Source organism: Herpailurus yagouaroundi, unplaced genomic scaffold (genome assembly GCF_014898765.1).
Source record: "Herpailurus yagouaroundi ecotype Mexico unplaced genomic scaffold, PumYag 188, whole genome shotgun sequence".
In the NCBI taxonomy this organism is placed as follows: domain Eukaryota; kingdom Metazoa; phylum Chordata; class Mammalia; order Carnivora; family Felidae; genus Herpailurus; species Herpailurus yagouaroundi.
In genome coordinates this window covers 20003710-20029652 of record NW_024412419.1, presented here as the reverse complement: position 1 = coordinate 20029652, position 25943 = coordinate 20003710, and the positions used below count along the sequence as shown (strand labels likewise).

At 40.1% G+C, this 25943-nt stretch overlaps 1 protein-coding gene across 7 annotated transcripts in view; it reads right to left on the bottom strand.

Annotated features, from left to right (window-relative positions):
* Positions 1-2788: 2788 nt before the first annotated feature.
* NCOA1 (nuclear receptor coactivator 1) overlaps positions 2789-25943 on the bottom strand; it is a 241529-nt gene continuing 218374 nt past the window's right edge. For 4 of the 7 annotated variants that reach the window (XM_040496199.1, XM_040496198.1, XM_040496200.1 and 1 more), the window contains 4 exons: positions 18796-18970; positions 13233-13416; positions 9058-9147; positions 2789-5218 (listed from right to left, as the gene is read on the bottom strand). In XM_040496199.1, coding sequence (XP_040352133.1) covers positions 5048-5218; positions 9058-9147; positions 13233-13416; positions 18796-18970 — 620 coding nt within the window. In that variant the 3' untranslated portion in view covers positions 2789-5047. Of the gene's footprint in view, positions 5219-5303; positions 5361-9057; positions 9148-13232; positions 13417-18795; positions 18971-25943 lie in introns of all 7 variants that reach the window. The other 3 variants (XM_040496204.1, XM_040496202.1, XM_040496201.1) reach the window with 3 other exon arrangements.

Genomic DNA, 25943 nt, shown 5'->3' with positions numbered 1-25943 from the left:
AAAGATTCTTTGTTTGAAGAAGGCTCCAGAGCCAGTGAAAAGTGAATGCTGGCTTTCATGATCTGACCCAAGAAACCAAATTTCCTAGGAGGAATTGTGGGCTCTGCCTCACAAAAGTGATCCTCTGTCACTTGTTTTACACCCACTGCATAAGGAACCCACATTTTCCAAAATTCTTTTTTTTTTTAATGTTTTTATTATTTATTTTCGAGAGAGAGAGAGAGAGCGAGAGAGAGAGCGCGCACTAGCAGGGAGGGGCAGAGAGAGAGAGGGAGACACAGAATCTGAAGCAGGCCCCAAGCTCCAGGCTGCGAGCTGTCAGCACAGAGTCCTATGTGGGGTTAGAACTCATGAACCGTGAGATCATGACCTGAGCCAAAGTCGGGCACTTAATGGACTGAGCCACCAAGAGATGCCCCCAATATTCTTTCAAGCTAAGGGAATGGCCCAAGCTAAGGGAATGGCAGTTTCATGGTCCCCTTCTTCATCTCCTGTTTAGATATGCATGATAGAGTGCCTCTCCCCAAACTGGCAGGACAGCCTCCGGACTTTACAGCAAAGCTGGGCCCCAGTGAAGCCTCCAAAGGGCAGGATTGGACTGCCTCCAGAGAAGGGCCAGGTCCTCTCTTCTCAGTCCTTGACTTCTCACCCTGCTTTCCATGGCCTGTTTTTAAAAGTTGTTTCATGTAAGAATGCACTGCCTAAGGTTACACAGTGAGAGTAACGTCTGCAGACTCTGAATCAGTCCTACATCATATAGTTGAGGATAGGGAATCCAGAACTTGGCATCAGAAGACTTGGCTTCAAGTTCTAGTTACCCTGATAAACCGTGCTTGTGTCATAAGCTTTCAGTCTGTTTTCTGTTTATATCTCTCTCAAAGGACTGCAGGGATTAAATGAGGCAATGTACTAAAAGCACCTTAGGAATTGTTACAGTACAAAGGTGTTTTCCCTAAATGTTCTTGATATGGTCACCTGCTACAACAGATTACTGTGGCCCATCTGGCACAAAAGATATAAAAGCCTGTACTTCTGGCTGGACAGGGCTAGTTAGGGAAGAGACCTTAGCTACCAGCTGGCACAATTTCCAGGTGAGGGGGTCCCGAAGCCTGGTTCACGTTCCTCCTGGAGCCAAAGGCTGATTTCAATTACTTTCCAGTTCATCGGCAGACGTAATACTAATAACATGTTTAGGAGAACTCAGACTAGCAATTAAAAAACTCCAGCTCTCTGAGGCTCCTTCCTGCCTCCAGGCCTTCCACATGTCCTGTTTGTCAGAATTCTCACCCTGCCCCTCTCTGAGCTACCTCTTCATCCGACAAACCTCACCTCAATGCCACTTCTTCGGTATGGAAACCTTCCTTGACCCTCCAGAAAAGGTTTCATTCCAGACAAGAAGTTCACAAAGCAACTTCTAACTCTCCTTAGTACATTACACTTAGTCCATTGTGATTATTACTATGGAAGTCCTTTCCCATGTGAATATAAGCTGTGGGAAGGCAGGGTTCGTGTCTGTCTGGATTCTTCCACATCTTAGTACCTTGGATAAAGACAATAAAATATGTTAAATGAGGCCAGAGTTTTGGGTTTCCTTAATCTTGCTAAGAGCTCTTGTGGCAATGAAAATAAAATATATAAAGAAAACTAATTTAGGGCTGGCAGGCAAGGTTCTGGATAGAGGAATGCTTTCTTTGGCAGTTTTTCTCCAATAAAAAGAATTTATGGGCTTAATTACATCATCAAGATCTTTTTCAGAGGTACAGGAATGGCCAAGGATCAAGCTTGCTCCGAATTATTCACTTTTTTCAAGTGGAGCTGCTCTCCTGGGAAGAGTAGTTCACGTCAAGGAGGAAATCAGCACAGTTTCTTTTGTAAATAGGCAACTGTCCTTTTATTTGCTTTGATTTTCAGGGCCCAGGAGACTATTTGGAGGTACAAACCTATCTTGCCAAACCATAAAGAAGATGAAGTTCTTCTATATCAACCTCACTCTTCCCTCAAGTGTTCCTATTTGTTTTTCTAATGGCCTTTCCACCCCTACATTAGCATAAATTTAAATCAACGTTCAGATTCATCTAAGAGATGTATCATTTCTACCTTACCCCAACTTCGAGAAGAAAGGTTTTCTTCTCCCAGAAGCATGACGGCAGAGAGCAGCCACCAAATCCGTGTGTATTTATACATAGGAATGTGTGTGGAATGTCTTCTAGAGTCACATTTGCTTACCCTCCTTACCCTGGCCTACTTAGCCAAGCATTGGTGGGTTTAAAACCAAGCGTTGGTGCTTTACAAACACATCAACAAGAGACAGGAGCTGCCTTTTACAAAGTGCAAAGACAAAATGAAGAGCCTCCTTAAGTAAGAGTCAACATCTCTGCAATCTGCATACTAATCATAAATGTCAGTATATAAAAAACAATGACCCAGAGAGAGAGAGAGAGAGCGAGAGAGAGAGAGAGAGAGAGAGAGAGAGAGAGAGAGAGAGAGAGATGGTGTCTTGTAGCTATGGGGGGCTGCCCCGACTAGATCTCCTGGGTCCAGAAACAGCAGGGCCAGTGTGTTTAATCATCAAATGGCCAGAGCTAAAATTTCCTTATGGCCCACTCTCATGACTTTACTTTGACCTTTTCAGTTTTCAACTGGTTCATATCAGGGTGACTTCGAGGACAGTTGGCTTCAGGGATCCCTTCTTTTATGATCCTTTAATTACTCATTAGTCACTGGGGCTTTGGCAATTCCTGCAGGATGTAGGTTTCATTTCTTCCCTGTAAATGAAGAGGCAACCCAGGAGGTTGTTAAACAAGTTCTATTCAGTAGCTGGAAAAGTGAATTTCCTGTGGAATGACAGGAATTACATAGAAGCAAGCAATTTTATTTTCCTCAAATGTAGCAATAATTTTAATCTGTACATACATAAAACAAACAGTGCAATTATAAAACCTTGAAGGTGACATGCATACTTTCAGATGCAGTTGGGATGGGAGGATGTTATTAGCATCTCCAATTTTCCTTACCGCTTTTAAAAACTAGTTCCTTATGCAAAAGCACTGAGGCAGGAAACTTCATCTGGAATGCTGAAGTTAAAGGTGAACTTCCTGAAGTCTGCGCATCTAAATATCACAAACAAAACAGAAATGACCTCCTAGAGCAGTTTGGTAAGGACTAGAGTAATATGGCTGGGCGTTCAAGCTGGGAATGAATGAAATCAGGGATGCATTTTCTGAAAAACTAAAAGAGATAATGTTTGTAACTGAGTGTCCTATTTCTGTTTCATAGTTGCTACCCATGTAAGCCCTTCCAGCAATCTTTTTATTCCATATAGTTTCTGAGTAGATGCTGTCAATGGAGTTATTTGTAACTAGGGGTGGTGAGATGCAGAAAGGAGGACCTGGGAAAATGGCTTCTTCCTTGGTGTCTGAGTCCATGCTCCTCTTCCGCTGTTCGTTCTTATGGTCTCTTCCCTGCTGTGGAAGCAGAGGTAGCTGGCGCACGATGTCAGATGCTGTCATCATTCACAGGCCCGGGGTGCAGGTAAAGGCGAGTGATGGGGGGATCTACCTTTGCTTCTTCCACAATACCTTTCTCAAGCTTTCCTGGCCTTGCAGTGGAACTTCTAGAACTAGAGGCAGTTCACTGGGTCCTTGACTCACAGGCCAGGATGAGACAAGACGTGGCAGAGTGACAAGACACAAAGGGAAAATACGGTACCAGTTAGCCTCAGAGTAGGAGAGAGAAATTTGTATTTGCGCTGATGAAAATTCAAATCCCCAAAGTCAATCTAAAACAAATGAAGATTTTTTTGAGTACTGATTTTTCTCTGTACAAGTAGCCTGTGCACTTCTGGTGTTAATTCCTTGCACTGTCTCAAGTTAGATGATCCCAGGGACACTCTAGGGCAGTAGGCTCTAGCTCATCTGGAACAGCTCTTTCTGGCAGTGGCATTTTGATTTGAACCTCAAAGTAAATCCATACATGGCATCACAGTTATTAAAATAATGAACTCCTACTAGCCAAATGTAACTGCAATTCAATCAATGATATATTCACACACAAATTTAGAAAAATCAAGAGTATGATAATAAAACCATAAAATTAAACAGGAGGAAATCAATTCCTACAAGAAATCAAGTATATTTACAGTGAGATTTAAAGGGAAAAATAAGCTACTTGGATCATAAATTTAACTTTATTTTAAATAACTTTAGCTACCTTAGTTGTTAATACAATAAAAGCAGAAAGAACAGGCTGCCTTTTTTTTCCAGATTTAATCAGAAAATTGTTATCTACAATAATTGACAGAACTTGTTTCTTGTCCTTCACCCATCTCATCAAAAATTATTGCATTTTCCCCCAAACTGTATTTTTTGGATTCCTCTGTGAATATACTCATTTCGTCCTCATTCCTGGAGGCATCTTGGTTTAAATCCATCTTTAAAAAAAGGAGAAGGGGTACATATGGGAGGCAAAATATTCTCTTGAAGCCAACAGATATAGAGTTGCTAGAAGAAGCTGATTGTACACACAAGCTGCCTGGGGTCGGGAAGGGGAGGGCTGTTGATTCAGACACACGTGACAGCCTTTGGTGGACGGGCACAGGCAAAGCCCCACCGGGCCCTTGGGCCCTTCTTCCTCGTCAGGGTCAGGACTGAGCCAGCAGGGGCGGGGCTTCATCTTCCCCTTGGAACTCGTCGTTTTGGTTCTCCTCCAAAAGCCTTCATCCAGATAAGAAGCCAATGACTGATTACAAAAATAAGAATAATTAAATTTGGCTCAAGAAATAGATTGTCCAACTGTTCTGCCTTGTTATTTTTTTTTTTCAATATCCAAGGCCTTTACAAAGAAAGAAACAAAAACACCTCTCAATCTTCCAACAAAAGTGAATTCCTTTGTTGTTTTTTTTTGTTTTTTTGTGGGTTTTTTTTGCTCCAAATGCTACGACCTGAAGAATGGCTGCAGATTGAGATATCAAAAATCTCAGAAAAATATATAATATATTTGTATATCTCTGTATGTCTATTATTTAAATTTCACATTCCTTTAAAAGTGGTTATTCAGTCAGTAGCTGCTGAAGGAGGCTCTTCTGCTGGGCCTGGGGGGTCTGTGGTCCTGCCGTGGGTTTTTGAGTTCCCAGTGGACCAGGCTGGTTCAGGTAAGGGTCCCCGCCTACCAGATTCACTGTACATTGGACGTCAGCAAACACCTGAACCTGTTGCACCTGCTGAAACACAAATAAAAGATGTGTTTAGACAGAAGGGCCTGCCCCCCCGGCTTATGAGTGGGTACTACTTGAAGTGGAAACTCACTAGAGCATTCCTCTAGTCTGTAGTCACCACAGAGAAGAACTCTTCTGTCTTCTTGTCCTACAAAAAGAAAATCGCTGCACTCATTTTGCTCAGGGTTCTGGAAAGTTCACACTTTAAAAATAAAATCAAAATTGGAATGGTCAAGCCTCCTACAGGGTTGCCATCAATAATGAAAATGAGCATCATTGCTAATATTGCCAAGATTGGGAAAAGCCCAGTTTCAGAGTCTGGGTGTCCAGTGGTGGGTTTAAAAATATATGTGTATATATAACTGGTTATAAAAGCATTCTATGGATGACTTTAGTGGGATAAAAAAAAAAAAAAACTTTATGATGTTAGAAAATTAAGGGCTTTAACCCAGTATTAGCAAAATAAAAACCACCACAACTCAGTAACAGGACATCAGCATTACTGAAGTGAATGTCCAGAAGATTTGTGTAGTATCTAAATATACTCTTACATAGCTCTTTTACATGTTGCCTTTAGAATTACAGCAAAATATTAGAACAATTTTATATTTAACTTATTTTTCCTGATAGACAATTCATTTAAACACATGAGCTAAAAATAACAGTAAATTACTAGCTGAGAACAGTGTGAATTTTCCCTTTAGCTACTTTCAGTAATAATACATGTATTCCTTAAAAATGTTTAAAGTTGCATAGTTCTAGCATTTTCTATTGGGAAAACAAAGCCAGAAGTTAGTTTTTACAACCATCCTTATTAAAAAGTCATTTGTGGAACTGATTAAAGCCAGTATCACACTTGCGAATGTTCCAGATCAAGAACGGAGATGCTTCTAAGGCATCCAAGTACATCTAATAGTGTCTCAAGCGTTTGGCAAACTTGTGCTTCAGGTTTAATAGGTACATGAAGTATTTTAGATTAGTGATGCATTTTTCAGTCATTCATCACTAATTTATGTCAATTACAGTCAGCTTTTTGGAAAAACTTTTCTATCCTAATAGAATAAAAGTTGTTTTCATCACCCTTTATTGGCCATATGTCAAATGTCCCGACCCCCAACTGGTGTATCAGTCCAGCTCCCACGTCTTCTCCTCTTGACCCATCTATACCTCCACACTGCTCTCCCTCAGAGAAGGCAGACAGCCCTGAGCTATCTTCTCAACCTGCTGGACTAAACTTTTATTTAGATTAGCATCCCTTTCCTCTTTATCCTCTTCTCTGCCTGTTTTCTCAAGTTTTGATTCTTGACCCCACAGGCTCCTATCTGTCTTCTTTTGGGTTCTTTTCTGTGCATCTAACATACACCAACTCTCTGTCTGAGTCTAATTCTCTGGCTTTCTCTGTGCCCTCTCCTCACCTCTGTTCTCTAACTTCTCTTTCCTACAGCTCCACCCCTGGCTTCCTCTCTCTCCGTGTCAACAATCCCCCTACTAGTCTCCCTCCTGTTTCTCTATAGTCTGTTCTTTTCCGGTTCTCTCCTGTCTTGCCTCCTCCCCATCTCCACTCTCCAAATACAGGTAGTCCTCAATCCTCCCTGAGCCCTCCTCTCTTGGTTCTCTTCCTTCTCCTTTTCTGTATATCTGTTTCTATATTTCTATTTAACTTGCTCCCAAGCTTCTGTTTGACAAATACAAAAGCACTGGAGCAAATAGAGATCACATGATGGGCTATAAGAAAAAGAAGATTCTGCCACTGAAACTTAGCATGAGCACAAGCTGTAGTGCTTGGAGGCACTGATTTTAAAAAACCAAAAAACAGCATGTAAAGTTTCACGTTTATGTCTTTCAACATATAAAATACTGGGCCACAGTACAAGGTGTTTCTGTCCCCAAACACTTAAAAACATTCTTAATGAAGGCATGATCAAACGAACTAGAGAGAATATTTTGCTTCTTTAAAAAGAATGTTTTTAAGATAGTCTATTTTGAAATTAAAAAAAAATCAAAAAGATTAAACCAAACTTTAGCCATTTTGAACTGCTACTTAAAAACAGGTGCCTGAGCCCAGACCTCTGAGGACTTCAGATGCTGCCACACCTTCACAGACAGGCAGAGCAAGAAGCGTGCAAGCCCTACGATTTGTCAGGTGAGAGGAACAGCATGAGAGCAGGGTCTCAACCTCTTAAGATTCTCCAGCAGAGTTTTATGTCAATGCAATTGCTGTCTCAGAGCTCAAGAACTTTTAAACTTGGTTGTTTAGTTTTCACTAGTCTGCCGAGCTGCCCAGTATATGTCTCTGTAGTGTGAGACCTTGAATACCTTCCAGTGAATGAAGACTTCACTTCCCCATCACGGAATCCCCTCTTCACTCTCATAGGCCTCAGATCCTCTTTCTTGATGCCCCGACTATGGACACGGCTCCTGACTGGTTTTTCTCTTCCTGGGGAGGCTGTCCAGTACTCCTTCTGTCCCTCAAGATGAAGCCTGAGCTAGTGCTTATATCACTGTGCCCCCTCTAGGGGACACTTCATCTGTAGGACTCAGTCCAAACCCCTGAATTTAGCATTCAAGGCCTCCAGAAATTTGCCCCAATCTATTTTTACCAATCTTATTTCCTATAAAATCTTATTACAAACCCTTTACCTTCAGTGGATTTGGCTTCCCAGGACCGTGCTAAGGTATTACTGTTTCCCTGTCTCGGCTCCCTCTACTCCCAATGCCCTAGATTTCCCAGCTCACTCCTTCCTTCAGCCTCTGACACTTTCTACTTCATTTTGCCTTGTTAACTGTCCTCAAGGTCCAGTTCAGCTCCTGTGTAAATGCTCTTCTGACCCTCACAGCATTTTCTCTTTTAGACCTAATGGTTCCTGTCACTTGTAATATAAATTTGAGTTTGCCTTCTTTGGTTATGTGACAATTTATGTGCATATGTCTACATGTTTTATCATTCAAGTGATATGGCAGAAAGAGCATGAACTTTGGTTGTTAGAAATACGTGGGTTTGAACCTCAGCTCTGCCCCTTTCTAGCTTTGTGAACTGTGTGCGTGGTTAAATCTCCTCAGTTTCTGTTTCTTCATCCGTGAAAAACTGGAATGCTACTTCCTTCATAGGGTCATAGGGAGGCTTACATGAGATAAAGCAGACAGTGCTTAGCACAGTGCTGGGCAAATTGTTAAGTGTTTCACAAAAGAAACTTCCTTTCCTCATTTCTCCCCCAAAGTTCACCTAAAGGGCAAACATGTCTCATGTTTCGTTGTATCTTCACTTTACCATAATGCCTGTACAATATTTTTAAAATACACATTTAGTAAGACACTAACGACCAAACCAAAGTTACTAAAGTGAACTAAAACACCCACAATCTCTAAATTTATGTTAATATAGGAAGGTGGCCATCCTTGCTATTTGAATTGTTTTGAAACGAACTTCTAAAAGGAGGCAGAGTACACAGCAGGCATTCTGTTTTCTCTGAATTTACTGAGATCTTTTGAGGTACTTGGATTACACAGGAGTTTTAGAATGGTGCTTATTTACAAAATAACAATTAGTGGCCACCATTTGTGATCCCTTTATCCTGTTTAACCACCGGATTAAACCTTTGGAAAGCTTCTCTCATTTAACCCTTTCAACAGTTCTCTAAGCAGGTAACTTGTTAGTTCTGTTGGTTAGATAGCAGCCCAGGGAAGTCCTCTAACATGCCCAGGAGGACATAGCTAAGAAGAGGAGAGCCAGGACTCACATCCAGGTCTGACTCCCAAGGTCAGGCTCTTAACCATGATGCTGAACAAAGTTTCCTGTGTATCTAGAGTACACTTGGCAGCTCTGGGTTTAGAATTTTCTTACTGACCTGGGTTCCATCTGTTTCTGTTTTGAGAAGGTCAGTGGATGAGAGCTGGTTGCAGTAGAGGCCTGTGTGTCTCAGTGCTGGATCATTTATCTATTAAAGATAAGTACAAGACCAAATTACAAGCAAGTTGTTTAAGTTGAAGACCAAATTCTTCAATGACAAATAATCTCACTGAGAAAATAGGAGTGCAGCAGGAATAAAGAGCTTAGCAATTTACTATATTGTTATAAGTCAGGACAGTGGTTCCCTTTGCAGGGGTGAAGAGTGACATGAAAGTAGCATGAGAAGAACCTCTGGGTGCTACTGATAATGTTTTGTTTCTTGATCTGAATGGCAGCTTTAAAGAAGTGTTCAGTTTGTGAAAATTCACTGACTTGTATATTTTTCTGTATATTCTATTTATACAATACTTCAATAAAAGTTATATTCACACACACACACACACACACACACACACACACACACACACAAGTTAATTAGCAAACGACTTCTTTTTGTCATTAAGAGAAAATCAGATTAATCCGATTTATCCCCTGCCTGAATCAGTGAAAGAACTGGATAAAATATATGAAACGAAGGCACTCAAGACACTGGACAAACCCAATGAAGGAGAGTGACTCCTAAGAGCTGGGAAACAATGGAGATGAGTCCTATGATTGCCCCAGCCTACATCTACAGAGAATTTCCAGGCTGCAGCCAGCACGGGGACAGGGAACCCAGGCAGAACCCGGCAGGCTCCGTGAGTGGAGAAGACACAGCTGGAAATCTGAGATGGTCAAGGCAGCTGGAATTCAGAGGTCAGAATATCAGAGGAGTGGGAGCTACACAGAGAGGAAGCTCGGAAGATGTGCAGAGGGACCCCTTGAGCCTGCAACTTAGTACTGATCTGTTAATGGCTTTTAGGGAACTACCCAAAGCAGAGGGAAGAGTCACCTGTGAAGATGCTGATGGGATAATTCCCAAAGGTCACACAGAGCTGGCAATAGGTCCTGACCTCACCAGCCAGAGTGGAAAATGTAATTCACATAGTATCAGGTAGTGTACTAGAAAGGCTTTGCTTCAGTAGTAAAGGAAAATGAGCCCTATACTAAATGCTGCTCTGGTCCCATTAAACAAAAAAGGAAGACTTGAAAGGACCAAACTGTTTCAAGTAACTTAACCAGTCCCAGAACAAAGCTCAAGAATGTAGGAGTATCAACGAGGTAAAATTCACATGTGTGGCACCCAATAAAAACTTACCAGGCATGCAAATTAGCAGGAAAATATGATCTATGATGAAAAGAAAAGTCAATCAATTTGAAACCAACCCCAAAATGATGCAGATGATAGAACTGACAGGCAAGAATATTAAGACAGTTATTATAATAACCATATTTCATATGTTCAAGAAGATAAGAGGAAAGACTAAACATGTTAGAGGTATGGAAGATATAAAAGAGGTCCAAACTGAACTTCTGGAGATGGAAAACAGAAAACCTGAGAAGAAAAATACACTGAATAAAACTAACAGATCAGACATTGCAAAAGAAAAGATTAGTGAATTTAAAGTTACAGCAATAGAAACTATCCCAAATCAAACACACAGAGAAAAAAAAAAAAATTGACCTTGCATCCCTCCCCCTCAAATCTGTGAACCCAGGGAATCTGTGATCTGGGGGACAACTTCAAGTGGCCTACTTTGTATGTGTGTGTGTGGGGGGGGGTATGTGCGTGTGTGGGGGAGTCTCTGAAGGAAAGGGGGGTGGGTGGTGACAGAAAAAATATTTGAAGAAACAATGGCCAATGTTTTTCCAAATTTGATGAAAATTATACATCCATAAATCAGGAAGCTCACTGAAGTCCCAGCACAAGAACCATGAACACAATCACTAAGGCATATGGTAATCAAATTGCTTAAAACCAGCGACAAGCAGAATAATCTTAAAAGCAGCCAGAGATGGAAAAATCAATCGTGTACAGAGGAACAAAGATAAAATGCCAGCAGATACCTCATCAGAGACACTGCAGTGAAGCAACGTCTCCAAAGTACTGAAAGCTAAAACTAAAGCCAACCTAGAATTCAGGGAAAACTTTCAAAGATGAAGGTGAAACAAAAGCTTTCTCAGACATACAAGAGCTGAAGGAATTCATCAGCAGCAGACTATAAAAGATGTTAATGTTAAATGAAGACCTTCAGGCAGAAGGAAAACGATACCAAGCTGGAAATTCGGATCTACACACAGGAAGGAAGAATACTGGAAATGACTACATGGGTAAATACAGGAGCCTTATTGAAATTAAAAATATATATCTAGTTGTTTAAAGTAAAAGCATGTGGGGCATATGACATACGTAGGCACAATATGTACGATAACAACAGCAGAGGAAGGGAGAAATGGGAACAGCTGTGAGGTTCTTATATAAGAGGTCATATAATAGCACTTGAAGGTACATGGCGATAAGTTAAAGATGTATGCTCTGAACTCTGAAGCAACCGCTAAAATAACAAAATGGAGGTACATATAGTTAATAAGCCAATAAAGGAGATAAACTGAATTAAAGTGTTCAATTAAACCCCCAAAAGGCAGGAGATGGAACAAAGAGAAAACAAGATGAGATATTTAAATTCAGCCATACCAATAATCACATTAAATGTCAATGGGCTAACCACTCCAATTAAAAGGTGCAGATTGTCGAACTGAATAGGAAAGCAAGACCCAGCTATATAAGAAATATGCTTTAAGTGTAATATTCTTTTACCTAATTCATTATATTTTTCATTATTTTGTTTTAATCTTCTGGAGATAGGGGGGGCCTGGGTGGCGCAGTCGGTTAAGCGTCCGACTTCAGCCAGGTCACGATCTCGCGGTCCGTGAGTTCGAGCCCCGCGTCAGGCTCTGGGCTGATGGCTCAGAGCCTGGAGCCTGTTTCCGATTCTGTGTCTCCCTCTCTCTCTGCCCCTCCCCCGTTCATGCTCTGTCTCTCTCTGTCCCAAAAATAAGTAAACGTTGAAAAAAAAAATTAATCTTCTGGAGATAGTGAAAAATTCTAATAACTGAATAATAAGGACAAGAACAAGAAACAACACTATTTAGGTCTTCTATTTTGCTATAGGAAATAAATCACTAAGTTATTGATTTTTTCCCTGCTAAACTCTTAAGGGACTTATTATATAAAGTGGGGGGATGAGGAATGGAAAGTTAAAAAAATTTTTTAATAAAAAATATTCTATAGAAAAGGTAATCAGTGTTCACATGTTTGTAAGATTTGCTATAAATTATAGCTACATGGTCACAGTCTAGTCACCAGTCTCCTTTGTGGTTGCTGAAAATGAGAATAGCAACTATAGGCAGTTACCCCAATGACCTTAAACATCATTTTGAATTTAGTCATTCTATCCTTAAAAATCTTCAGGAGGCTCCAGGATAAACTCTAAAACATTCAGATGGCTTGCGAGATCCCTAAAAAGCTTACCACATAAATTCTGCTTTAAACATAATATAAATGTCCCCTTAACATTCATTAGACTTTCAACCTCTATTCCTGCCTAGATTATGCTGTGGCAACCGGTCTTGAATATTCTTTTCTATTCTCTTTCTTTAGGCAAATCTTCCAAGAAGCCTTTCCTAATTAGGCGTTTTTCTTTTAAACTCTCAGTAGTTAATTGTACATCTTCCTAATCTGACATAAATATGTATGGCGCTAGGGAGGCCCATCTCTTACACAGAGGTTTTGTCCTATTATTCAACTGTTCCTTTGTTAATGTCGTGTCTCCCCAACTTGTCAGTATTATCTCCCACAGAACTACCTTTGTATATAGTAAGTAGTGAATAAATGTTTGTTGAACTGAAAGGGAAAAATGAAGAAAATGTGTTCAGAAGATAAAGGGGTATGCTCCGAGCCAATATATTATATGTATCATTTTATAATAAATCTAAAACACTAAAATCTCTTGAGACTAAAATCTTAGGAGGTCTGTCAAAATTTCCACTGTGTATCTTAAGAGAGGCTAACTCAAAAGACAGTGGGGAAAAAAATAAAGAAGTGCATCTTCTCCCCCCTAGTGTTACTGAGAAACAATTAACACACATCACTGCGTGGTGTGGTAATTTCTGACAAGCAACTGCGAACATACCTGATTTTCCCTGGAATAACGACTCGTGGTGTGTGGTGTGCATGCCAGCTGTGCCACTTACCTGCTCAGGGCACACAGTGTTCATTCCTGGCATCTGCAAAGAGCTCATCTGCATCTGGCCCATCATCGGGTTCATGCTCTGAACATTTGTGTTTCCACCTGCCATGGACACGGTGATGCTCATATTGTTGTACACTCCGGGCTGCGCAGGCGTGGGCTGGCTCTGGACAGCTTGACTGAACACGCTGTTAACTCAAAAACAATCCCAGTTACATCCACGGATTGTGAACGTGGGGATGATGTGACTGGACTCTGTTTCTTAATTATTAGATAAAATGCGATAGAAAATATTATACGTTTTTAAATGACGTGTAAGACTTTATCTTACTACAATATATAAAGACTGAATATATAAATTCGGATGAATTTTGAACTCTGCACAGAGGATTTCATAACTACATAAAGCTCATTTTAAGTGACAATTATCTGGCCTTGTATCCGAGTTGTTAAGCTCCAATTAGCTGAATAAGAAAGTAAGTTGTGAACATAAGTAAATCTTCAAGATAACTGAAGTTTACTCATTTAACCATCAAAACCATTCTAAAATTTGTTACGCCATTTTATATTCCCAAATAGAGAATGTTCTATTTAAGCAAAATGCCTGGGATATATATCAATCCTCAATAGATGCTCATTGAAAAAATTAACAAATTCAAAGATGGCATTCTTGTATTGTCATTGCTTGTATATTTTCTTAGACTTAGCATTTTGTTTCACTTATTCCTTGTCTCGCTGCTCGTTCATGGCACATGGCAAGCACTCGGTAAATATCTGATGAAGAAGTGACTTATGGACATAGGTTATTACTCGGTGTTGTCAACTGATGAGGTTTAGACTGCTTCTTATTTATGGATTTTTCTGGGATCTACACCAATGTTTTTCTAACTGTAGTCCAGAGAGCATCTGCAAGAGAATTCCCTGGGACTTGTTGAAAACTGGGAGGCAGCTATGCTTACCACTATAGCACCAAGGCCAGGACTTATTAAAAATTGAGACTCCCAGGCCTTACTCCAGCCCTAGTGAATCACAGTTTCTGAGGATGGATACAGAAAGTTGCATTTCTAACTATTTATGCACATTAAGACTCAAGGGACTTTATTCAGTGTTCTATAGCTTGCCATCATTTCTCAAAGTTTCAGCTTCTGGCTGCTTTCGATATGCTATAAACTAAGAGGAATATAACCAGATATATTTATTTGGCAAATGTAAATGTTTAAAGACTTCACAGGTCTTCTCAGGCCTAAAGACAGCTTTATGTCTTTTCTAGAAGCAAAATGCAAAGGCAATTATGTTTTTCAGAGGGCTTGTTTTATGGACTTGCTTCTTCATGGCCTCGTTCTGGACTTCTGTTACACCAAAGATCTTAAATGTTAAACCAGCTTCTTCTCTTAGCTGGTAGAATAGTATGGAATAAACTCCCAAGTAAATACATCTGGAAACTTTATATTTGAACCCCAAAATTCTAAATGATACAGATACACACATCTAAAGGAAAATAATGTGAGTTGTGTCTTTTGTAAGTTCTACAAAACATCAAATGTTTGATGATTATCATCAATTGTTAAACAATAAGCTGCTGGTAAAATTCCACCTATTTTAATGTTAATTCTGGAGAATTTGATTTCTAAAAATCATTTACCCCATCAATTGCTTATCTATTCCTTGCTAGCTCCTGGGAAGTAAGCAGGATGTACTGACATTTATAGTTTCTGGTAGATTAAGGTAATCATACTTTATATACTAAAATTAACAGGCCAAGAAACAGCCTATCCATCATGTCTGAAGAAAAGTAGATTTTCCCCAAGTAATTATAAAACACAAATGCTCAAAGAAAATTACATGCCCAGGAAATGGTCAATAATACATCTTTGAGCCATTAATGTCTGTACAGTGTGTATGCTTGTACAGCGTCCCCACAACTAAAGGTGAGGAAAAACCTATTAGTTTGCTGCCCATTTTCTAATGAGAACATTTCTGCCGCAGACAATGCTCATTTGTCAACGGATACATAAATCACCACTGTGGAGGCTCAAGCTCAGGGCTATGTAAGCTAATGCCTGCAGAAGCTTCAAGGGCTGCAATGATGTCATTCTTAGTGAAAAAAAGTTTAGGATTTAATTTCTTTTCACATTTTATACTTGGGACTTATATTCACTTAAGTTCTTTCAGACTGCTCTTGCCAATAGTTCCATTTCAGTTTCTTCCATTATGAGAAGAAGCCCACGCCCTTCTGCAGCATAACTCCCTGTTCTAGGCCTCAGAGGGACTGTAGGCTTCACTGGCACCTTAGGCCTCCCTCCCTCTGCTTTCCTGGCCACCCTGGGGGCAATTACTGCAGTTTCCTTAGGCTAGCCCCAGGTGTTTGGTAGCCCCTAAATCATGGTGCAGGGGGGAAGGTAAGGATGAAGACTTCCGGCCTGAAGTGGCTTCCATAGATACAGGTATTAACAAGCAGGGAGGCGCTCCAGGTCAAATAAGTCTAAAAAGGAAGGGTTAAACAACAGGCCTTCCTAGCCTTTAAAATGCTAATAAGTGCTAGGAATCTTCAGAGGGATTAGTGTTACACAGAAACCTGCACCGTTCCAGGACAAAGAGCCTTGCTTTAACCCTTTCTTTTTCTTGCCACCGGAGAGATAATGAAAAAGAATCACATTACACTGTCTCGGAACCCTATTACATCATTCTACTAAAAGAGTCTTTGTTTTCACTTTTTACTCCTCTCACTCCTGTCACCAAGTGGACTCTCGGTAACTCGACAGCAAGGGCAGCTCCCCCCTGCTCCTTGCGGTGTCTTGCACTGTGCAATACAAACAGGGAGTGGTCGCAAAATACACACGGACTGTGTCAACTGATACGCTTTCACACGTGAAGCAAATAAGCAAGTGCGAATGCTTGAAGAGTTGATCTGTTTTCTTCTTCAAGTGATTTGGCAAAGTCGAAGTTCACAAAAACCGTGAAAGTACAAGAAAAATTCAAGTCCACTTTGAATGTGAATTCAAGAAGTGACCGAGGCAGGGGAGGGAATCTCTGTATCCACTCACTCAACAGATGTACATTAAGTGCTCACCTGTTCTAAAGGATGGACATACCCGAGTAACAAAAACAGAGTCCTGGCTTTTAGGATGATTATATTCTAGTTGGAGGAGACAGACCATAAACAGACAGACTAACACACAATATGTGTGGTGTTAAGTACTAGGAAGAGACATACAGAAGGCAAGGAGGGGATCAGGGGGTAGAAAATGCTGTTGTTTTGGAAATGATGGTCAGGGAAGTTTCATCTGGTGACATTTAATATCTATGTCTAATAAGGTGACATTTAAGGAGAGACTTGAAGTGTGACAGCGCAAACCATGTGGCTACTGTGAGAAGAACATTCCAGCAGAGGGACTTAAAAATGCAAAGGCCCTGAGTTTGCAATGTACTTGGCACACGTGAGCACCAGAATACACAGACACCAGTGTGGCAGACTGAGTGATGGCAATAGCCGCTGAGGTCAGAAGGTACCCAGGAACAAGATCACGTGGGCTTCACAGGCCCTATATTGTACTTGGAGTAAGTTGGTGAGTTCTGAGTAATGGACTGACATACTGCTCATGTTCTGAAAGCATCACTCTGGCTACCATGCGGAGATTACACGGCAGGGGAGTGAGGGTGGAAGCAGGAGACAGAAGGCTACTGCACGGTCCCGGAAAAAGATGGTGGCTCACACTAAAGAGTGGGACGGGTAAGAAGTGAGAGCTGCTAAGAAGCTGATGTGATTTGCTGATGGGATGTCTGATGTGGGATGTGAGGGAAAGAGAAGAGGGTTTCTCCTGAATAACTGGAAGAATGAGGTTGTAGTTTACGGAGATGGGGAAAGGTAGGAGAGGAGCTTTGGGGAAGAAGACCGTGGTAAGTTTTAGATGCCTATCAGATTTCTGACTGGGATGTTGACTGAGCAGCTGGATGTACACCATGGTGTTCAGGGGAGAAGTCGGGGCTGGAGATTTAAAGCGGGGGGAGTCAGGAGCATCGACATGGGCATTTATAGCCGTTAACAGTGGATGGCATAACCAAGGGAGCAAGTAGACAGAATGAGCTCTGAGGATTTCAAGTGGAGGTCAGGGAGATGAGGAAGATCCAGTGGAGGACACCAAGAGATAGGATGAGAGTCACCTTTCTCAAGAGAGAAAGCTGTTCCAGAACCCAAATGAAGAAGGGGCTTCAAGAAAGAATAAATGCTCAACTATATCAAATGCTACCAACGATCCCTGCATTTGGCATTGTAGAGGTCTTGCCGACCTTGACAAGAATACTCTGGAAAAGCAGCAGGGATGAAAGCCTGACTGGCCAACAAGGAATGGAAGGAGAGGTAGTATTAGAGTACAGTCTTTCAGGGAATTTAACTGTAAAAGGGTGTGGACCTGTCAGCCGGACCTTGTTTTTACCAAGACACATTTAAGTGCTTAGGTGTAGGTATGGAGCAAGAGTTTAGTTGGGTTTATAATCATGGACCATGGACTCTAAAGTGAATTTAGGTAGCTGGGATTAGAACACATTAGGAGACTAACTTCTTCCTGCAGGTTATATAGATGGTTCCATTTCTACCTAATTCACACACAGTCCTCACTAAGAGCTACGCAGTTCTCAAAAGAGAAGATTTCCTCTCACCTTTCAGTGAACTTTAGGAGAATATGGTCTTAAGTTTTCAACTTTAACTGCCTTACTTATTATGTTGTCAGATCAAACGGCTTCCCTGTCATTAGAACCAAGACACAACCTAATTAAAACCCTTATAAAACTCAAGTGAAGTGTGAAAAGTTCAGCAGCCAGGATTTGGGGGGAAAATGACATCCGTGAGATAATTCTAAGCAGAATGGGCAAGGTGAGGCCACTGAAAATCTAGAGATTCAAAAAGCTGGATGAGGCAGAATGGCCTTAGAAGCCTCAAAACCTTTGCTGTTGCTCTGAGATCTTTCAAACGTGCTGAGAAGGGTGAAACCTGTATGCTCACTATTCAGCTCTAGTGAATTCTGATATTTTGCCATTCTTGCTTTAGATTTTCAGGATTTTCTAAAGTAGGCTCCATGCCCAGCATGGAGCCCAGCGCAGGGCTTGAACTCACGACCCTGAGATCAAGACCTGAGCTGAGATCAAGAATCAGATGTTTAACTGACTGAGCCACCCAGGCACCCCTAAGACTTTTAGGATTTTTAAGTGTTTTTATAAAGAATGACTTTTTTTTTTTTTTTTTTTTTTTTAAAGTACCCATTTCTATATCTGTCCCAGGGAAGCTCTGTTACACATGGGAGTTGATCACATTCTTCAGGTATGCTGGGGGTGGGATGGAAAGGTTGGGGGCCATTAGGTCACTTTTCCATACTGTAAACATACAGATTTGTATTAAAAATGACTTGAAACTTAAAGGATTTAAAAGTCATTATTTTTCTTTGCTAAAACACAAAATTCAGTTCCATGAACTTGCAAATGGCAGTAGCCAATAATCTATTTGGATTGTGAAGGCAGGAGCGTTCTGTGCTGCAGAGGATCAGGGATGTTCATATATAAAAACTGCCCCTTACTTGTTGTTTCCCATTGCTCCTTGCTGCCAGGCCTTCATGTCTGGTGACTGGTACCCAGAAGTGGGTGGAGTCTGCTGGAGCAGAGAGCTCTGAGGAGGAGGGATTGGCATCGGCACCATGGAGCTCCCAGGGCTTAGAGATGGAGCAAAGCTGGCCTCACCTTGGGGAACCATTCCTGCAAATTAACACAAATTAATTTAAGTGAATACTATAAATTTATTAATCCCATAAAAGAGAACCCCCACCCCCCCCACCAAGGATCTGTCATACTAGAAGTTAAAAATAGACTATTCAACAGAGTAGGGAAAACATTTCAGTTTCTTCAAAATAAGGCCGGAAACTTCAGTATAAACAGACAAGTAAACATAAAATAACTTTGGAAGAATGCTTTCTATTAACTGAGATATTGATTTGGGTACCAAGATTATGTATAATGTTTTTTTTTCTGTTCTTTGCTTACACCAATTTTTAAGTGTGAAACACATATATGTCAGATTACCTGTGTCATAAAAATAAGTTAGAAAGGGAAAAAGGTTAAGACAAATGCATGTGTGAAATGAAAAATGACAAAGTTTTTCTGTCCATGCCTCAGTCACCTTTGTGGGCTCTTCTTCCCTTCCCTGTCCTTTCCTTTTAAGCTTTATTGATATAATCTACATAGCCTCAAATTCACTCATCGAACTGCACAACTCAATGATTTTTAGTAAACCGTATGGAGCCATGCATCTCTCACCCTGAAGGCCTCCGATGCCTGTCTACAGTCATTCCTTTCTCCTATCTCCAGCCTCAGGCAACCACTGATCTGCTTTCTGTCTTGACAGATGTGCCTTTTGGGGAATTCTCACATAAACATAATCCTATAAGGTCTTTTGTGTCTGGCTTCTTAGTGTTTTTGAGGTTGACCATTCTGTAGCATTTATTGGTAGTTCATTCCTTTCTATGCAGGGTAATTCTTCTTCTTTTTTTTTTAAGTTTATTTATTTGAGAGAGAGAGAGAGGGAGAGGGAGAGACAGAATCCGAAGCAGGCTCTGCAATGTCAGCACAAGCCCGACGTGGGGATCGAACTCCCGAGCTGTGAGATCATAACCTGAGCCAAAATCAAGAGTCAGATGCTTGACCAACTGAGCCACCAAGGTACCCCTCTATGCAGGGTAATTCTTATTAGCAGCTATTGATATAATTGTGTTGAAAATCAGCTGGCCATAACATTAACAGTTTATTTATGGATTTTTATTCTGTTGCAGTGATCTGTGTGTCCACACTTGTACTAATACTATATTGTCCTCATTGATGTAACTCTATGGTAATTTTTGAAACTGACAGTCATCCAACTTGGCTTTTCTTTTTCAAAATTGTCTTGGCTACTCTGGGTCCTTTACATTCCCATATAAATTTTAGGAGAAGCTTGTCAGTTTCTTCAAAAAGCATGCTGACATTTTGACTGCATTGAATTATGAGATCAATCTGGAGTGAATTTAGCATCTTTTCAGTCTTTTTCCAATTTCATTTTATACAGTTTCCATTGTTATATCTTCAAGTTCATGAATCTTTTCTTTTGTAATACCTAATCTCCTTTTTTATCCCATCTACTATACTTTTCATCTCAGACATTGTCCTTCTTGTCTCCAAAACTTTGATTTTGGTTTTAGTTATATCATCCTTACCTTTACTTAGTATGTTCAAGCTTTCCTCCAGTTTCTTGACCATATAGAATGTATAATTATTATAAATTATACATTGAGACAATTGTATGACTCAATGTCCTGTCTACTAATTCTATCATTTGTGTGATTTCTGAGTTGGTTTTGATGACTGATTTTTCTCCTTATCATTGGTTTTATTATCTTGAATCTTTGCGTGCTTGGTAATTAAAAAGTTCAGATCCCAGACCTTGTGGATTTTACCTTGTTAGGTGCTAGATTTTTAAAAGTCCTTTAACTATTTTCAAACTTTGTCTGGGTTGTAGTTAGATTATATGGAGACAGTTTAATTCTTTTGGGTCTTGTGCCTTAAGGGACAAGAGCAGAGTTTAGGGCATATTTTGCCCTATTACTGACGCAAAACCCTTCTGAGTATTCTACTTGACATCCCACGAATTATGAGGATTTCAATTCTGGCTGGTGGGAAGAGAAGCTGGCCCTGTGCGAACTTTGTAGATTGTTCTCTATAATCTTTCCAGGTGTTTTTCCCTAGCGTTGGTTTGTACACACACACACACACACACACACACACACACACACACTCTCACACACACACCCCTGAGTGGGACCCTGTGCACATCTCTGTGGCTCTCTGTGTGACTCCTTCCTGGTCCTATGAGACCTCTAGTTTTCCTGAGACCTCTAGTTGCCTGGCTTTCCTGGACTCCCAGTTCCATGGGCTCGACTCAGAGAAACCACTGGCTCCTGTTGGATTCCCTCTCCATGTAGCATGGTCTGGACAATTTCAAAAACTATGGTTTAATGTACTTTGATTTTTTGTTTGTTTCAGATGGGAGAATAAATCTGGTTCCTGTTATTCCACCTTAGGCAAAAGTGTAAGTCCATAATAGTTTAAAAGAGTAAAAATGGATTTCTTTTCTAGGATTTCTGTTATGCTGGCACTTTGTATTTTTTTCCTGACAAAATACATTTTATAGTTAAATACTTTTGAGGTACTGAAAGTTATAAAGGTACAGAAAAAAAAATAATGTCATAATTTGATTACCTATAATTTAGTATAATTCCTTCAAATCTTCCTTTATAAAATGTTGCACAATTTTGTGACCTGCTTCTTTCCCTTATGATTATATCATAAGCATGTTTCTGTGTTTTTAATGTCTCTTTATAAATATAATTGCATATTCTGTGTTTTGCCATTGTTGTAATGATTTTTCTCTTTTTGTTTGGTTAACCTGGCTAGAAATGTAGTTAACTTATCCAATTTTGTTTTTTTTAATAGGCTACGATTTTAAAAATATTTAAAATTTTCTGTGAAAGCTGAGCCAACTGTAGACTTCCTATTGTTTTTTCTTTCATTATATGTTTACCTTTTTCTTGGTAAAGATTTTATAAATAAAGCTACAGATTTTCTCTCTGCTGCTTCCTCCATGTGTAATTTAATCTCTGATAAATAATTTGAGTCAGAATATATGGAGAAATTATTGTTTTCATCTATGACTCTAGAAGGTGGTTTTTTCCCCCCAACATCTTTATCTTCATTTATATGTTGACTATCTGCACACATTCTAAATTTTAACCATTTTGGTTGCGATCTTTGAAAAAATGCTTCTTGGTTCCTAATGCATTCTTAACCTCACTAATGGTGAAATAATTTTTTTCAGAAAAATATATATGTGGGGGAGGAAAAGATACTTATTGTATTCTGGACATTATTCTATAGAATCAAAGTTGAACAAGATGTAAGAGATTGCAAGTTTATCAGCCTAGTTTCTGACATTTCTTTCTGGACTCATCTCACATTCTGTTTTCCTTATCAGATGACCTCATTTTAGTCTGAAGAACCAGCTTGTGAATGATAACTGGAGGGGTAGTCAGAATTCTGATTCTGGCCCTGCTATCACACTGGACCTTGGGATCCCTTGGACTAGACAATCTAGTTCCTTCCAGTTTAAAATTTCTATAGTTCTGTCTTTGCCTAGACCAGGCTAAGTATTCCTGTTGGACCATAAACAGTATCACAGCCATTTGGCAGCAGCAACTAGAAAGGGGATTCATCTTTCCATTCATTTACTTCTTCAAAGATTCATTGAGCAGCTGCTCTCCCCACCAGATCACTGTGCTAAGCAACAGAGAAACTAAAAGGGTTAATGCTTTGTTCAATCAAGGACCTTGCTGTTTAAAAGTAAGGCAGGTAGGTGAACAAGTGGCTGTAAGACAGGGTGATGGGTGCTTATGATTGGGAGCAGTCAGGGAAGGCTTCCCAGAGGAGGCATCTCTGGAAGACGGGAGGAACAGGAATGAGGCAGGTAATGAAGGATATTGGTTTGAGACAGAGGATACACGATGTACAAGGCCTAGTAAGTAAAGAGAGTGAGGTATGTACGCTTCCTTGGAACTTGAGAAGTCTGTTACAACTGGAACACTGAGACATGGAGAGAAGGGGAAGAGGAACTGATGAGTCCAACTTTGGACAAGTGGAATTTGGGTGCTGGTCAAAAGAAAATTCAAGTATGTCTGTCATCAGGCAGCTGTGCACAAGAGCCAAGAGATCTGGTTAGGGATACAGAAGAGAGTCATTAGCATGAAGAGGTCACTGAAGCCACAGGAGTAGATGAGATCACTTAGGAGGAATGGGTGGAGTAGCATGTTTACTGTAGTTCACAGACGAGGGAGCTGTGGACTGGCTTCAAGGAATTCATGAAGTGGGTACAAAATTTTGTAAAAATTTCCATCATATTTACTTTAAATATCACCTTAGAATCAAATAAATTTTAAATGTCTAATTCTGTTCTTGTGCACTCATCATTGAGGCACGATAGTCTAGAAAAGTTTGTGGCTTGCAGAAATAAAAGAAAGCATACTCTGCCATTAATATTACCCACACATTCCTTCATTTACTTTGGGCCTATATTGAAAAGACGCCAAAGCAAAAGACAAAAGTTAATGAATTCAACTTTTGGTTTTACTATCATCAATGAACACAACAAACTTTTTCTGCCAAGGGCCAGATGGGAAATATTTCTGGTTTTGCAGGCTACAAGGTTTCTGGTATAATTACTCAACTCTGTATGAAGCCAACCACAGATGACACTATGTAAATTAATGAGGATGGTTACAATCAAACTTTATGTTACAAACTTTATTTATAAAAACACGTGGTGGCCTTGATTTTATTTTATTTTTTGAAAGAAGGTCTCATTTGAAAAGGCTGAAAACTTTTCCAGAACTTGAATTTGTATTCCCACAAAACCTGGTCTTGAAGATTTCTACCAGATTGCTGATAATGTTGGAATGAGTTTGTAACTCAGAGCAGTGGAAAAACTAAAAACATTGCCTCTTTAAATGTTCTTTTGCTCTCCAGAAAAACTGCCAATTCCCCCCCTATTATTTTGAAGCAGTTCAGGGAAGAACTGAAAGCTCTGTCATTCATTTCAATTTGCACCTGGATGAAAACAACCACTCTCCCGAGTGCATCCAGCGTCTGGGTTTTGTTTGTAGTATGAATGCTGACTTTACCAAAGATGAATTCTTACTTTGTGAAAAGCATTTTCCTGCCCATCAAAATTTGGACTAGAAGAAAAATCCATGTACCAGATAGAGCCGTATAAAGGGTAGCAACACATCCAGCTGTGTGGCTTAGAGAAGTAAACTCCACCAGCTCATTATCTCAATCACTGTGTACCACAACAGATCAGACTAGACCCACAACTCTGAAAGAAATATTGTCAATTTCACTGGCAATGGGGTTCTGAAGCCCTGCTTTTCTAGGTGGCTTTGTGGAGGAACCAGAGCAGGATAGGAAGTTCTTTCTTGGCTTTCCAGAGAAGAGGTGTTAAAGAGCATGACTGAAAATAGATAGAAGTACTGTTTTCATTTTTATTTTTTTAAGAGAAAAGAGTCTTTGGGGAATTTACTAATGTTGGGCTTACTCACAGCTATTTTTTTTTCACCAGTGAACGAGATAATCTTTTGATTTGAGGCTCTGTAATCAATATTATGAATGCAACTCTATTTGCTGTCTGGGCTAAGTTGCCTTTTGAAGAGCAGTGGGGAAAGAGATATCTAATGGAGTCTTCTAACGTTGGAGGAAGTACTTCAGCAGGCTAGAATAAAGTGAAAAAGCCTTGTCAAGTTCTTTGCATGCAGAAATCGTAAGACACATGAAAGTGGCCTTCAAAAGGTTCAGACGATATTATAATTAGGATATGGATTTATAATCCTTTTCTTGCCCATACAGATATTGTCAGTGATATAAGCCAGCCAAAGATGACTTCATTGTGCTGAGGACAAAGGAACTGATGTGACATAATTTTGAGTAAAAGGTTTTAGAGAATTCTGGTGCTGTCTGACACAAGTCTCCCTAGATAACTTAATTTGATAGTCACAGGATTTTAGTACTTGTTGCCACCAGAATGAAAGTCTACATTGATTTGGCTGTCAAAGTTGATAAGCATATTGCCATGTAAGAAATCTCTATAGAACCTCAACATTTTATTCAAGTCAAATAGCAGCCTTCTCATGGAAATTCATTTTTAGGCTGCCTTAAAATTTACTTTTTCTTTCACTTATAAAATGAAGGGATTTGTTTCAATTTTTCCCCAGGAATTTGCTGTTAAATTTGCATCAAAGTTTGATTAAATATCATGGATTAAACAAATGTGTTTTATTGCCACTACCCATTAGAATCTGAAAGCGACAGGGGCACCTGGGTGGCTCAGTCGGTTAAGCGTCCGACTTCGGCTCAGGTCATGATCTCGCGGTCCGTGGGTTCAAGCCCTGCGTCGGGCTCTGTGCTGATAGCTCAGAGCCTGGAGCCTGCTTCCGATTCTGTGTCTCCCTCTCTCTCTGCCCCTCCCCTGCTCATGCTCTGTCTCTGTCTCTCAAAAATAAATAAATGTAAAACAATTAAAAAGAAATTAAAAAAAAAAAAGAATCTGAAAGCGACAGAAGTAAAATTTAAAGGGACATCATCCCCTAGGACAAAGAGAATAGAAGGGAGACAATGCAAACAAAAGCTTAAAAAGGAAAAAACCTTCTGAAAGCCAGAAAGTTCCTGATATTCCAGAGGAATAGCTTGTAACTTAAACAGCTAAGAGTGCTCCAATGAGAAGTCTGAGACACTTTGTAAAGATGTGTTATCCCTATATAAACTATCAAAAGACCCAAATCTCCAACATAAGGAAAACACTGTAGGCAAATTTTGAGTTAATGTACTTCAACTCACTGTCTGAAGTGGACTCTCATGAGATTCTCACAAGGACCCGTGACAGAAAGTAAGAAAATAAAAGAATATGCTTTGCAGACAAAATGTTAAAAATGTTAGAATCAGACAGGTCCTTCTGGATCGTGTCATTAATCATCTTAGCTTTCAACGAGCCTCAATGAGCCATTAGTGGCAAGAGAGGAGTCTGAAGCCTGGATCTCCTGACTCCCAGGTCAGCGTCTTTCTTCTTCAGCTCACTGCCTCACCGTCAGTGAGCCTGTAC